A 13919-nucleotide genomic window follows, 5' to 3' on the forward strand; every position below is an offset into this window, starting at 1 on the left:
AATTGCAGAAAGAAAAGAAAAGTTGGAATTAAGCAGAGCCTAGTTAAAAGGTGTTGTTTGCTTAGTGGCCACAGACTAATTTCAGTTTGCTAAGTCTTTTTTGCCTTATTTTTAAGTCACGGTGTCTTGCTTGACTTTCTACGGCTGACGAATTAATAGATATGTGACTGTCCTTGGAATGATTGCTCCTTTAAATATGTTGCTTGGTATTTACATGACTCTTGTTTCCTAGTTCCAGGCATGGGTGCACCACTAGGCATAAGAGAGTATCCACCAGGTGTTCTACCCGGGAAATGGGACCTGCCTGTTGACCCTCGGCAGTTTTTACTAGGACACGCACCATTTAGACCTCCAGGTTCACTTGGTCCAAGAGAATTTTTATTCCTGGTACCCGTTTACCACCTCCAACCCATGGTCCTCAGGACTACCCGCTGCCACAACCTGCTGCAAGAGACTTACTGCCTTCCGGCCCAAGAGAGGAAGCCCCACCTGTCTCTCCAAGCAGTGTCCAAGACAGTTCACCGCCTTCAAAACCTAACCCCTAACTTTGTCCTCTATCACTGAGTCAGAGTGGAAGAGAGAGCGGACATTGCATTGTTCATTAAAGCAAAGAATTCCATCAGCTTCATAACCTAAATTCTTGCTTAAAAAACATTTTAGTACTAAGCAGCCTTGGCAGTGTGCATTTTTGAGCCAAACAAAATTATATTCTTCCTTGTACATAAAAAAACAAAAAACAAAACTCACTTCATATGACTACGTCATTTCACCTTTGAAATGTGCAATAGAGAAACCTGTTTTTTGTTTATGTGGCATATGTAATTGCTGGATGCTAGCTAAGCAATAGTGTAGAGACCACTTCGAATGCCCATTCCTGATAGTGACCTTGATGTCTATCACCATCCTGGAGCCTTCTTCCAGTGACTGATGGAAGCAGAGGCAAACACCCACAGTTAAACACTGAACTGAACCCAAGGAACCCAGCGACAGAGAGAGAGGATTGAAGAGCAAATTGGTAAAGAATGGGCTGGCAAAACCAGCAGAGACAGCTGATCCAAACAGGGGAGAGCTCTTGGACCCCAGACTAACAGCTGGGAGGCCAGCATGGGACCAATCCAGTTCCCCTGAATGTGAGAGTCAATGAGGAGACCTGGGCTACCTATGGAGTCCTGAGCAGTGGATCAGTGTTTATCCCTCGAATACTAATAGACTTCATGTGTCCATAACACAAAGAGGGTTGCTGTCTCAGCCTGGACTCTTAGGGAAGTGCCTGGACCCTACCCTGAGTGAAATGATAGACTCTAGATATCCCCTATGTGGAAGGAAATGGCAATAGGGTGGGAGGATTGGGGGATGGTAGAGGGGTGGGGAAGGAAGGGAGGGAGAGGGAACTGGGATTGACATGTAAAACAAGCTATTTAAAATTAAAATTAAAATTAAAAATTAAAAATAGAATATCCTAAAGTATGAACATTTCCTGTGGAAATGCTTTCAGAACATGTATGACCATGGCCTGGGTCTAGTGTGTACCAGCAGATGCAGAGCAAGGGGCTCACAGCTCCATCTGTGTCTCTGAGACTGTCACGCTAACAACATTTCCTCAAGGATCATAAACTCTCCTGTGTGGCTGAAGTTCTTTGTAGTGATAGTTCATAAACTTTGTTTATTGGTATTTTCCAAGTGTCTGTTGATTCTTTGGGATGTTTTGAGACATGTACCATTGGGGAACCTGACAACTGGGCTTCTGGAACCTCCGTGCTGGGTGTGCACACTCCATGTGGCACTGCTAAGATCTCCAGAGTCACCAGAGAACTCTCCAGGACTTCTTCCTCCTATTCAAATGAGATGCAGCCCCACCTGTCCTACCTTGATGCTTCTTGATGCTCTCTGCCTGCTGGGAACGATTTTCTGCATAGAAGTTTACATTAGTGTCAAGAATTATTTGGAGCTGGATGTGGTGGTGCACACCTTTATTCTAGCTATTGAGAGGCAGAAGCAGGTGGATCTCTGTGAGTAACATGACAGCCAGGGCTACATAGAGCCTGTCCTACAAAAGTGAGGAAAAATTATTTGGTCCAGCAATATGGCTCATCAGGTAAAGGCATTTACTGCCAAGCCTGGCAGCTTGAGTTTGATCCCCAGAGTCCCCCAGTAATGAGAACCAACTCCCACATCTTGTCCATTGAAATATATACACACACCTCAAAAACCTGTGTGGGGGGTGGTTAAATTATAAATTTTTGAACCTCAAGTTTTCTTGCTTTGTTTTTTTCCAGGCAGGGTTTCTCTGTATTATTTTGGAGCCTGTCGTGGTATTTACTTGGTAGACTTGGCTGGTATGGAACTCACAGACTTCACCTGTCTCTGCCTCCAGAGTGCAGGGAATAAAGGCTTGTGCCACCAATGCCTGGCCATGTTTTGTTGCTCTTCAAACTATTCTTGTACTAAGGGTACATAACAAGATAAAAATCATATGCCATGACTGTAAGAATTTTTTTATGAAAGAAATATATATTCTATTCTCTCTCACATCACCTTGCAGCTGGTTTTCAAACAATATAACAGACAAGAATCAGGAAGCTGTCAGGAGGCAGAATGATTGCAAACTGGAAACTTACCTATGTCTTCAGTCCACAACTCCGGACTGAATCCAACTCTATGTTTGCTTTGAGATAGGGTCTCATTCTGTATGCCTGCCTGGCCTCAGACTCTCAGTGATCCTCCTCTCTCAGCTCCTAGAGGCTGGGATTTCAGGCTTGAGCCACCTTGCCTAGATTAATTCTCTAGCAGATAGCATTCAAAGTTAATATTCAAATATATGTGCTTTTATTAATACATCTGGTTTTGCATCATGTAAAGTCTGGCATCCCTTTTACGCTGACTTAAAACAACTGGTTCACTCAATATATAGGATACTGGGCAGCAAATTATGGAGGAGCTGTAATATGTAAGCTGTAAAAGGTGGAAACTGCTTATTGCGATGCTGTGTTCCATAAGGTCCTTAAAAGTCACAATATTGAAGCCTCGGATCTTGCATGCTGGGATGTTAAATCCGAGTGGGTATTTTGAAAAATGAACAAAAGTTTCAATGTGAAATAAAATGGCTTCAACAACTGAAGACATGATATAAAAAGACAAGCTCTCCTAATGCAGGAAGTACCAAGGCAGTCTCTAAGGCCTCCAGTAAGAGTTCAATATGCCTAGCCCATTCTGAAATTACACATAATTTTATATAAGAAAATACCACAGGACAGTGTATTTCATTAATAATTATTTTTACTCTATGCCTATGTGTTTTGCCTGTATGTATGTAAGTATAACTCATGTATGTCTGTTGCTCATGGTTCCAGAAGGGGGTGCCAGATCCCGTATAACCAGAGTTATAGGCAGTTGTGAGCCACCATGTATTTGGGTGCTGGGAACTGAACCCTGGTCCTCAGTAGGAACAGCAAGTGCTCTTAACCCCTGAACCATCTCTTATGCCCCTAGTATATGCCATTATTTACTCTTATAAAATAAGACTTAATTGCAAATACATCTTCTGGAATATACATACCATACTCAAAGTAATATTATTAAATTAATACAATTTGAAATTTTCACTATAGTTTTTGCTTCTTTTTTATTTTTCAGTTTAATTTAGATTACAAACAAGGTTGGTTCACCAGCCAGTTCCAGGTCCCTCTCCCTTTCCCTCCCCTCTTCCCGTGCCCTCCCCCCAACCCACCCATTATCCCCTCATTCCCCCAGGGAGGATGAGGTCCTCCATGGGGTGTCCAAAGTCTGTCATTTCATATAGGGCAGGGCTTAGACCTTTCACCACGAGTTCAGGGTGAGAGTGCATCTCACATTGTTGGATGGGAGTCCAAAGTCCGTGTGTATACTCGGGATAGGTACTGATCTGCTGCCCAAGGCTCAATAGATTACCTAGGCCTCCTCACTGACACCCACATTCAGGAGGTCTTGGTCAGTCCTATGCTGGATTCCCTGGCTGATGCCTGGGTTTCACTATTTTTTTTAAGACAGGGTCACACCTATGTATCTCAGTCTTTCTCAATTTGATATGCTACCTCACTATCTCAGCTACATTAGTTTAGATGGCATATAACGTATAGATTATAGCAGCTAAGAAGACAAATTGTAAAGCTAAGTAATGACATCCCGCTGTATCTAAATGTAAACGGGCAAATTTCCCCTCTAAAGCCCTTTGGTTATCCTGCTAAGTATCATAAACACCATCAGGAAGATGAGGAAAAACTCCAGTGTGCTGTATCTGGGCAGGTCTAAGCCAGTCAACACTGCCTTTCTTCAATGCCATCTGATTGTACATCCTATGCTACATAGGCAGTAACAGGGCGTCTGCCTACGGATGGCACAGAGGTCACCATACCTCATTTGAACCACTTTTCCATTTCAAAAGTTACTTTGTCAGAAGCTGCCCCCAGGGATCTAACTGTCCCTGGGCTGAGCGGCTACACTGTCAGTAGGAGCAGTACTTCAGCCTGAGAGCATTCCTGTCAGAGCACAGGCTATTTTTCTAGGGCAGATCTTTCAGTGCAGTGGAAACTTGTGAAATGTGGAATGCTCTGTATTTACTGCTTTAAGACAGTCTTGTCATTCAAGTCTGAATTACAGCCAAGCTTATACCACCATGTTCCCTAGCTCTCTCTACCCCTGATGGCAGGCATCTCTACTTCATATAAACACGTTGATGTGATCCAAAGATTCTGTTGCACAGGAACTTACCACTTTGACATTTGTCTTATGGTCTGTGAGAATCAGAAAACACGATGTACAGTCTTTGTACATTTTAATAATAGTAGATTTGAAGAGATAATTTTTAGGTATAGTAAGCAGCATCAGACAGAAGGTACTGTGTACTCCTCAGTACAGAGTTCCAGCCGGGGTGCTGAGTACTGGAGGGGTGGATCAGTGGTTAGCAGCACCTGCTGCAGTTCCAGAAGACCAAAGTTCACACTTCATAGCACCAACATGGCAGCTCTCAAAACCTTTAACTACAGTCCCAGCATATCAGACACCCTCTCCTGGCCTCCATGGGAACTGCACACAGGTGGTACATATACATAACATGCAGGCAAAATACGAATGCACATAAAATAAAGGAAAATAATCTAGAAATAAATTTACAGAAAGTGGGGAAGTTGTTGTCTCAATACTTTTGGCCTGCATCAACTGTAATTGATATATTGAGACCCCCGTTTGGGACTGCAGGCATGAGCTACCTCACCTAGCAGATCGATTTGTAGTGCTGCTCTTTAGTTAAGAGTTGAGACCTAGGACCAATATGTTGATTACCCCTGAAAACCCCATGTCAAGGGCTCCAATGTTTCTCTCTCAAGGGTCGTTGGACAGGAATGTACCTCGCCCTCCCGGGCCATCAGAGGCATCTGGACAACACTCTGCTTCTGGTAAGGAAGGACTTTCTGAGCCTCCTGCATTGTGGTAACTTCATTCTTCTCAGACCACCTGACAAGGTGAGTCTAAGTCAGTCTCCTGCCTCTTGCAGACCCAGGTCCAGGACCCATGATGAACAGCAGCTCCAGGAGCTCTTCTCCAGCAAAGGCCATTGAGGAGAGCAAGGTACGTTCTGCAGGCTGTGAGTAGTCCCTACTCTTCCCTGTCTCCTCTCTTGTTCATGTGTCTCTTTGTTTCTGTAAAAGCAAACTGTTCCCCAAGATCCTGACAGCCCCTCGTTTTCCCGCATCGCCCCTTTATTTAGCTCAGCATACACTAGCAGTAAGTGTTTAGAGACTGAGAGCCAGAGTGGGCTTTGGTTTTGCTGGCTTCGTCCTTACAGCTTTGAAAATCATGACACTTGTCCCCTTCACCATCTATCCAGTATAACTCCAGTGATCCTTGACTTTGGAGTGTCACCGAGCCAGCGTTGTTTCTTGGTGTCCTCTTTCCTGTTTGACTTAAATTACTAACCAGTTGAGAGCACTTGCAGTACCTATGACCACACAAGTGACCTGCTTGGAACTGTGCTTCTGGAACCCAGGCATCTGTGCACCAGGCACACTGTTTTGAGTCACATGGAAGCAGACTGCTTACAAACAGGAATGTGTGTGTGCCTTCTCTTGATCAGGTCCTGAGCAGTGGCTGGGTTACTGGTTCAGTGCTCACTACAGCGTGTACTCTTGGGACATGTGTGGTGACTGCAGTTGTTTAGCCCTCTGCCCTATACTAACACATTGTGGAAATCCCTGTCCTGTAATGTAGAGTTGCCAGATGTCGAAGGCCATTCCTCGAGCTGTCTTCCTAATGACGAACATAAACTGTGCAGGGAAGACTGTGAAGCCTAGGCCAAGGCTCCAGGGATGTGCATGTCTTGAGTCTTCGTCCAGGCCATGCTAGGTGGGACACAGAGGCTTTTCCAGACTTCCCAGAGTGCAGACCTCAAGTATGGAGCGTTGGGAAGCACCCAGCCTTGGAGTGCAGCCTGGTATCTGAGTTCTAGCCTGTCCTACATGTAGTCTGACCCCCAATCGGCTCGACTCCTCTTGCCTTTGCTTACACAAGTTTACACCAGGATACTCACACAGACGTTAAGATCAAACTTTGGATCATACAGTGAAGACCTATTGATGATGCCCTGATGGTTGCTGTTACTGCTTGTGTACTGAATGTATTTTCATTCTGTTCCCTGTGCTCTCCCTATGTACATGTGGGGTTACAGTGATGAGAGAGAGTATTTCTTTTGTATGGATTGCAGTGCGTATGGCATGACCCGAGCCACAGTCACTTCTTAGGAAGGGTCCCCTTCCTGAGTTGATAGCAAGCAGTAAGCCCAGTCACAGTTTGCAGCATCCTTCTGACCTCTGAGTTGTCAATGGCAACATGGGGTGAGGTGTTGTGTTACGCCGAGGATTCTTTGGACAGCTGCCAGTTTACTACTCTTGGCACCATGTAAAAGCATTTGCAAACTTTGTTTCTTTTCTACAGGTTAACATGGCTCCCAGAGGGCCCCCTCCGTTTCCAGGGGTACCTCTCTTTGGTGACCCTTTGAGAAGTCCGGTGCCACCACCCTATCCTTATGGACCACCTCCTCAGCCATGGGGGCCTTTTGGGCCTCGGCCAGTGCCTCCACCATTTGGTATGTTGACATGAATAGTGCTGACTTTTAAAACATACTCATCACTTCTGTTCCTTGCTAAAGTAATTGTTACCATAGAGCTTTCCAATTGAGGATGCAGCTGAGAGTGCATTGTAACCTATCCCCAATCTTCTGGGCACTTACAGGTTCTATTTTATTTCCATAAGGTGAGTTGGGTGTGGCTGGATGGGAAAGCCAGTAATGTTTCCTGTGAAGGTGCATTGGAACACCATACTATTATATATGGAAAGGATGGGTGAGACATGTCATCGTGTCCTGTAGGCCACAAATACCAATAGAAGCATGAGCCACTGGTCTCAGAATATAGATAGGAAAGCTATAGGATCCCTTCTGCCTGAGACCAGATAGAAGACTGCTGTTACAGAGAACACACTAGGATCCTAGTGAATGCACATTAATGTGAGTTCATCTCCTTGCTGTAGTTTGGCCCCATGAACTTTCAGTTGACACAGGGGTAGGCCTTTACCAACTTTGTTGCAGTGAATGTGTTTCATAGTGTATCTGTGTTTTCACTATTTTCATGGCCTGGCATATTCTGAATGGAGCTGTTCTGAAATGTAGAATTGCAGAAAGAAAAGAAAAGTTGGAATTAAGCAGAGCCTAGTTAAAAGGTGTTGTTTGCTTAGTGGCCACAGACTAATTTCAGTTTGCTAAGTCTTTTTTGCCTTATTTTTAAGTCACGGTGTCTTGCTTGACTTTCTACGGCTGACGAATTAATAGATATGTGACTGTCCTTGGAATGATTGCTCCTTTAAATATGTTGCTTGGTATTTACATGACTCTTGTTTCCTAGTTCCAGGCATGGGTGCACCACTAGGCATAAGAGAGTATCCACCAGGTGTTCTACCCGGGAAATGGGACCTGCCTGTTGACCCTCGGCAGTTTTTACTAGGACACGCACCATTTAGACCTCCAGGTTCACTTGGTCCAAGAGAATTTTTTATTCCTGGTACCCGTTTACCACCTCCAACCCATGGTCCTCAGGACTACCCGCTGCCACAACCTGCTGCAAGAGACTTACTGCCTTCCGGCCCAAGAGAGGAAGCCCCACCTGTCTCTCCAAGCAGTGTCCAAGACAGTTCACCGCCTTCAAAACCTAACCCCTAACTTTGTCCTCTATCACTGAGTCAGAGTGGAAGAGAGAGCGGACATTGCATTGTTCATTAAAGCAAAGAATTCCATCAGCTTCATAACCTAAATTCTTGCTTAAAAAACATTTTAGTACTAAGCAGCCTTGGCAGTGTGCATTTTTGAGCCAAACAAAATTATATTCTTCCTTGTACATAAAAAAACAAAAAACAAAACTCACTTCATATGACTACGTCATTTCACCTTTGAAATGTGCAATAGAGAAACCTGTTTTTTGTTTATGTGGCATATGTAATTGCTGGATGCTAGCTAAGCAATAGTGTAGAGACCACTTCGAATGCCCATTCCTGATAGTGACCTTGATGTCTATCACCATCCTGGAGCCTTCTTCCAGTGACTGATGGAAGCAGAGGCAAACACCCACAGTTAAACACTGAACTGAACCCAAGGAACCCAGCGACAGAGAGAGAGGATTGAAGAGCAAATTGGTAAAGAATGGGCTGGCAAAACCAGCAGAGACAGCTGATCCAAACAGGGGAGAGCTCTTGGACCCCAGACTAACAGCTGGGAGGCCAGCATGGGACCAATCCAGTTCCCCTGAATGTGAGAGTCAATGAGGAGACCTGGGCTACCTATGGAGTCCTGAGCAGTGGATCAGTGTTTATCCCTCGAATACTAATAGACTTCATGTGTCCATAACACAAAGAGGGTTGCTGTCTCAGCCTGGACTCTTAGGGAAGTGCCTGGACCCTACCCTGAGTGAAATGATAGACTCTGGATATCCCCTATGTGGAAGGAAATGGCAATAGGGTGGGAGGATGGGGGGATGGTAGAGGGGTGGGGAAGGAGGGGAGGGAGAGGGAACTGGGATTGACATGTAAAACAAGCTATTTAAAATTAAAATTAAAATTAAAAATTAAAAATAGAATATCCTAAAGTATGAACATTTCCTGTGGAAATGCTTTCAGAACATGTATGACCATGGCCTGGGTCTAGTGTGTACCAGCAGATGCAGAGCAAGGGGCTCACAGCTCCATCTGTGTCTCTGAGACTGTCACGCTAACAACATTTCCTCAAGGATCATAAACTCTCCTGTGTGGCTGAAGTTCTTTGTAGTGATAGTTCATAAACTTTGTTTATTGGTATTTTCCAAGTGTCTGTTGATTCTTTGGGATGTTTTGAGACATGTACCATTGGGGAACCTGACAACTGGGCTTCTGGAACCTCCGTGCTGGGTGTGCACACTCCATGTGGCACTGCTAAGATCTCCAGAGTCACCAGAGAACTCTCCAGGACTTCTTCCTCCTATTCAAATGAGATGCAGCCCCACCTGTCCTACCTTGATGCTTCTTGATGCTCTCTGCCTGCTGGGAACGATTTTCTGCATAGAAGTTTACATTAGTGTCAAGAATTATTTGGAGCTGGATGTGGTGGTGCACACCTTTATTCTAGCTATTGAGAGGCAGAAGCAGGTGGATCTCTGTGAGTTACATGACAGCCAGGGCTACATAGAGCCTGTCCTACAAAAGTGAGGAAAAATTATTTGGTCCAGCAATATGGCTCATCAGGTAAAGGCATTTACTGCCAAGCCTGGCAGCTTGAGTTTGATCCCCAGAGTCCCCCAGTAATGAGAACCAACTCCCACATCTTGTCCATTGAAATATATACACACACCTCAAAAACCTGTGTGGGGGTGGTTAAATTATAAATTTTTGAACCTCAAGTTTTCTTGCTTTGTTTTTTTCCAGGCAGGGTTTCTCTGTATTATTTTGGAGCCTGTCGTGGTATTTACTTGGTAGACCTGGCTGGTATGGAACTCACAGACTTCACCTGTCTCTGCCTCCAGAGTGCAGGGAATAAAGGCTTGTGCCACCAATGCCTGGCCATGTTTTGTTGCTCTTCAAACTATTCTTGTACTAAGGGTACATAACAAGATAAAAATCATATGCCATGACTGTAAGAATTTTTTTATGAAAGAAATATATATTCTATTCTCTCTCACATCACCTTGCAGCTGGTTTTCAAACAATATAACAGACAAGAATCAGGAAGCTGTCAGGAGGCAGAATGATTGCAAACTGGAAACTTACCTATGTCTTCAGTCCACAACTCCGGACTGAATCCAACTCTATGTTTGCTTTGAGATAGGGTCTCATTCTGTATGCCCGCCTGGCCTCAGACTCTCAGTGATCCTCCTCTCTCAGCTCCTAGAGGCTGGGATTTCAGGCTTGAGCCACCTTGCCTAGATTAATTCTCTAGCAGATAGCATTCAAAGTTAATATTCAAATATATGTGCTTTTATTAATACATCTGGTTTTGCATCATGTAAAGTCTGGCATCCCTTTTACGCTGACTTAAAACAACTGGTTCACTCAATATATAGGATACTGGGCAGCAAATTATGGAGGAGCTGTAATATGTAAGCTGTAAAAGGTGGAAACTGCTTACTGCGATGCTGTGTTCCATAAGGTCCTTAAAAGTCACAATATTGAAGCCTCGGATCTTGCATGCTGGGATGTTAAATCCGAGTGGGTATTTTGAAAAATGAACAAAAGTTTCAATGTGAAATAAAATGGCTTCAACAACTGAAGACATGATATAAAAAGACAAGCTCTCCTAATGCAGGAAGTTCCAAGGGAGTCTCTAAGCCCTCCAGTAATAGTTCAATATGCCTAGCCCATTCTGAAATTACACATAATTTTATATAAGAAAATACCACAGGACAGTGTATTTCATTAATAATTATTTTTACTCTATGCCTATGTGTTTTGCCTGTATGTATGTAAGTATAACTCATGTATGTCTGTTGCTCATGGTTCCAGAAGGGGGTGCCAGATCCCGTATAACCAGAGTTATAGGCAGTTGTGAGCCACCATGTATTTTGGTGCTGGGAACTGAACCCTGGTCCTCTGCAAGAACAGCAAATGCCATTAACCCTTGAACCATCACTTATATCCATAGCATATGCCATTATTTACTATTACAAAAATAAGACTAAATTGCAAATACATCTTCTGGAATATATGTACCATACTCAAAGTAATATTATTACATTAATACAATTTGAAATTTTCACTATTTTTATAAGACAGTGTCTCACCTATGTATCCCAGTCTTTCTCAATTTGATATGCTACCTCACTATCTCAGCTACATTAGTCTGGATGACATATAAAGTATAGATTGTAGCAGCTAAGGAGACAATTTGTAAAGCTAAGTAATGACATCCCCCTTTATCTAAATGTAAAACGGGAATATTTCTCCTCTAAAGCCCTTTGGTTATCCTGCTAAGTATCATAAACACCATCGGGAAGATATAGAAAAACCCCAGTGTGCTGTATCTGGGCAGTCTAAGCCAGTCAACACTGCCTTTCTTCAATGCCATCTGATTGTAAATCCTATGCTACAAACCCCATAATAAGGCGACAGCCTTCGGGTGGCACAGAGGTCACCATACCTCATTTGAACCACTTTTCCATTTCAAAAGTTACTTTGTCAGAAGCTTCCCCCAGGATCTAACTGTCTCTGGGCTGAGCGGCTACACTGTCAGTAGGAGCAGTACTTCAGCCTGAGAGCATTCCTGTCAGAGCAAAGGCTGTTTTTCTAGGGCAGATCTTTCAGTGCAACTGAAACTTGTGAAATGTGGAATGCTCTGTGTTTACTGCTTTAAGACAGTCTTGTCATTCAAGTCTGAGTTACAGCCAAGCTTGTACCACCATGTTCCCTAGGGCTCTCTGCCCCTAATGGCAGGCATCTCTACTTCATATAAACACATTCATGTGATCCATCGATGCTGCTGCACAGGAACTTACCACTTTGACATTTGTCTTATGGTCTGTGAGAATCAGAGAGCAAGATGCACAGTCTTTGTACATTTTAACAATAGTAGCTTTGAAGGGATTATTTTTAGGTATAGTAAGCAGCATCAGACAGAAGGTACTGTGTACTCCTCAGTACAGAGTACCAGCCGGAGTACTGAGTACTAGAGGGGTGGATCAGTGGTTAGCAGCACCTGCTGCAGTTCCAGAAGACCAAAGTTCACACTTCATAGCACCAACATGGCCGCTCCCAAACACCTTTAACTACAGTCCAAGCGGATCAGACACCCTCTCCTGGCCTCCATGTGTACTGCACACAGGTGGTGCATATACATAACACTCAGGCAAGACACCTATATACATAAAATAGAGGAAAATAATCTAGAAATAAATTTACAGAAACTGGGGAAGTTGTTGTCTCAATACTCTTGGCCTGCATCAACTGTAACTGATATATTGAGACCCCCGTTTGGGACTGCAGGCATGAGCTACCTCACCTAGCAGATCGATTTGTAGTGCTGCTCTTTAGTTAAGAGTTGAGACCTAGGACCAATATGTTGATTGCCCCTGAAAACCCCATGTCAAGGGCTCCAATGTTTCTCTCTCAAGGGTTGTTGGACAGGAATGTACCTCGCCCTCCCGGGCCATCAGAGGCATCTGGACAACACTCTGCTTCTGGTAAGGGACCCTAGGACTTTCTGAGCCTCCTGCATGTGGGACCTTCATTCTTCTCAGACCACATGACAGGGTGAGTCTAAGTCAGTCTCCTGCCTCTTGCAGACCCAGGTCCAGGACCCATGATGAACAGCAGCTCCAGGAGCTCTTCTCCAGCAAAGGCCATTGAGGAGAGCAAGGTACGTTCTGCAGGCTGTGAGTAGTCCCTACTCTTTCCTGTCTCCTCTCTTGTTCATGTGTCTCTTTGTTTCTGTAAAAGCAAACTGTTCCCCCAATATCCTGACAGCCCCTCGTTTTCCTGCATCGCCCCTTTAGCTGAGTATACACTAGCAGTAAGTGTTTAGAGACTAAGGGCCAGAGGGGGCTGTCGCATCCGAGATAATACAGCTAAGGCCTACTGATGCTGCCCTGTAGGGTTGCTATTACTGCTTTTATACTGAATGTATTTTCATTGTGTTCCCTGTACTCTTACTATGTACATGTGGGATTACAGTGATGAGAGAGAGTATTTCTTTTGTACAGTTTGCAGTGTGTATGGCATGACCCGGGTCACAATCACTTCTTATGAAGCTGATGGTCCTCTGGCTTCTCCCTTTCCTGTGCTTATAGCAAGCAGTAAGCCAATCACGGCTTGCAGCATCCACTTGACCTCTGAGTTGTCACTGGCAACATGGGGTGAGGTGTTGTGTTACACCGAGGATTCTTTGGACAGCTGCCAGTTTACTACTTTGGGTGCCATGTAAAAGCATTTGCAAACTTTGTTTCTATTCTACAGGGTGAAATGGCTCCGAGAGGGCCCCCTCCGTTTCCAGCGGTGCCTCTCTGTGGTGACCCTTTGAGAAGTCGGGTACCACCGCCCTATCTTTATGGACCACCTCCTGAGCCATGGGGGCCTTTTGGGCCTCGGCCAGTGCCTCCACCATTTGGTATGTTGATCTGAATAGTGCTGACTTGTAAAACATACTCATCACTTCTGTTCCTTGACAAAGTAGTTGCTACCATAGAGCTTTCCAATTGAGGATGCAGCTGAGAGTGCATTGTAACCTATCCCCAATCTTCTGGGCACTTACAGGTTCTGTTTAATCTCCCTAAAGTCAGTTAGGTGTGGCTGGATGGGAAATCCAGTAATGTTTCCTGTGAAGGTACATTGGAACACCATACTATTATATATGGAAAAGATGGGTGAGACATGTCATCGTGTCC

The 13919-nt window shown here is 44.3% G+C and overlaps 1 protein-coding gene and 1 long non-coding RNA gene across 8 annotated transcripts in view; both read left to right on the forward strand.

Annotated features, from left to right (window-relative positions):
- The window catches only part of Mia3 (MIA SH3 domain ER export factor 3), a 48286-nt gene extending 39843 nt beyond the window's left edge, over positions 1-8443 (forward strand). For 3 of the 7 annotated variants that reach the window (XM_040739308.1, XM_040739305.1, XM_040739307.1), the window contains one exon: positions 233-746. In XM_040739308.1, the coding sequence (XP_040595242.1) occupies positions 233-311 (79 nt within the window). In that variant the 3' untranslated portion in view covers positions 312-746. Of the gene's footprint in view, positions 1-232; positions 747-5360; positions 5430-5527; positions 5603-6963; positions 7115-7928 lie in introns of those variants that run through there. The other 4 variants (XM_040739309.1, XM_040739310.1, XR_005874473.1 and 1 more) reach the window with 3 other exon arrangements.
- A 652-nt stretch (positions 8444-9095) lies between these two features.
- LOC121137236 lies at positions 9096-13829 on the forward strand. The gene is made up of 3 exons (XR_005874475.1): positions 9096-9358; positions 9739-9741; positions 13819-13829. It is a non-coding gene; the product is annotated as an uncharacterized LOC121137236 (long non-coding RNA).
- Positions 13830-13919: the final 90 nt, after the last annotated feature.

The sequence above is a fragment of the Mesocricetus auratus genome, unplaced genomic scaffold, assembly GCF_017639785.1.
Source record: "Mesocricetus auratus isolate SY011 unplaced genomic scaffold, BCM_Maur_2.0 Super-Scaffold_100676, whole genome shotgun sequence".
NCBI classification, from domain to species: domain Eukaryota; kingdom Metazoa; phylum Chordata; class Mammalia; order Rodentia; family Cricetidae; genus Mesocricetus; species Mesocricetus auratus.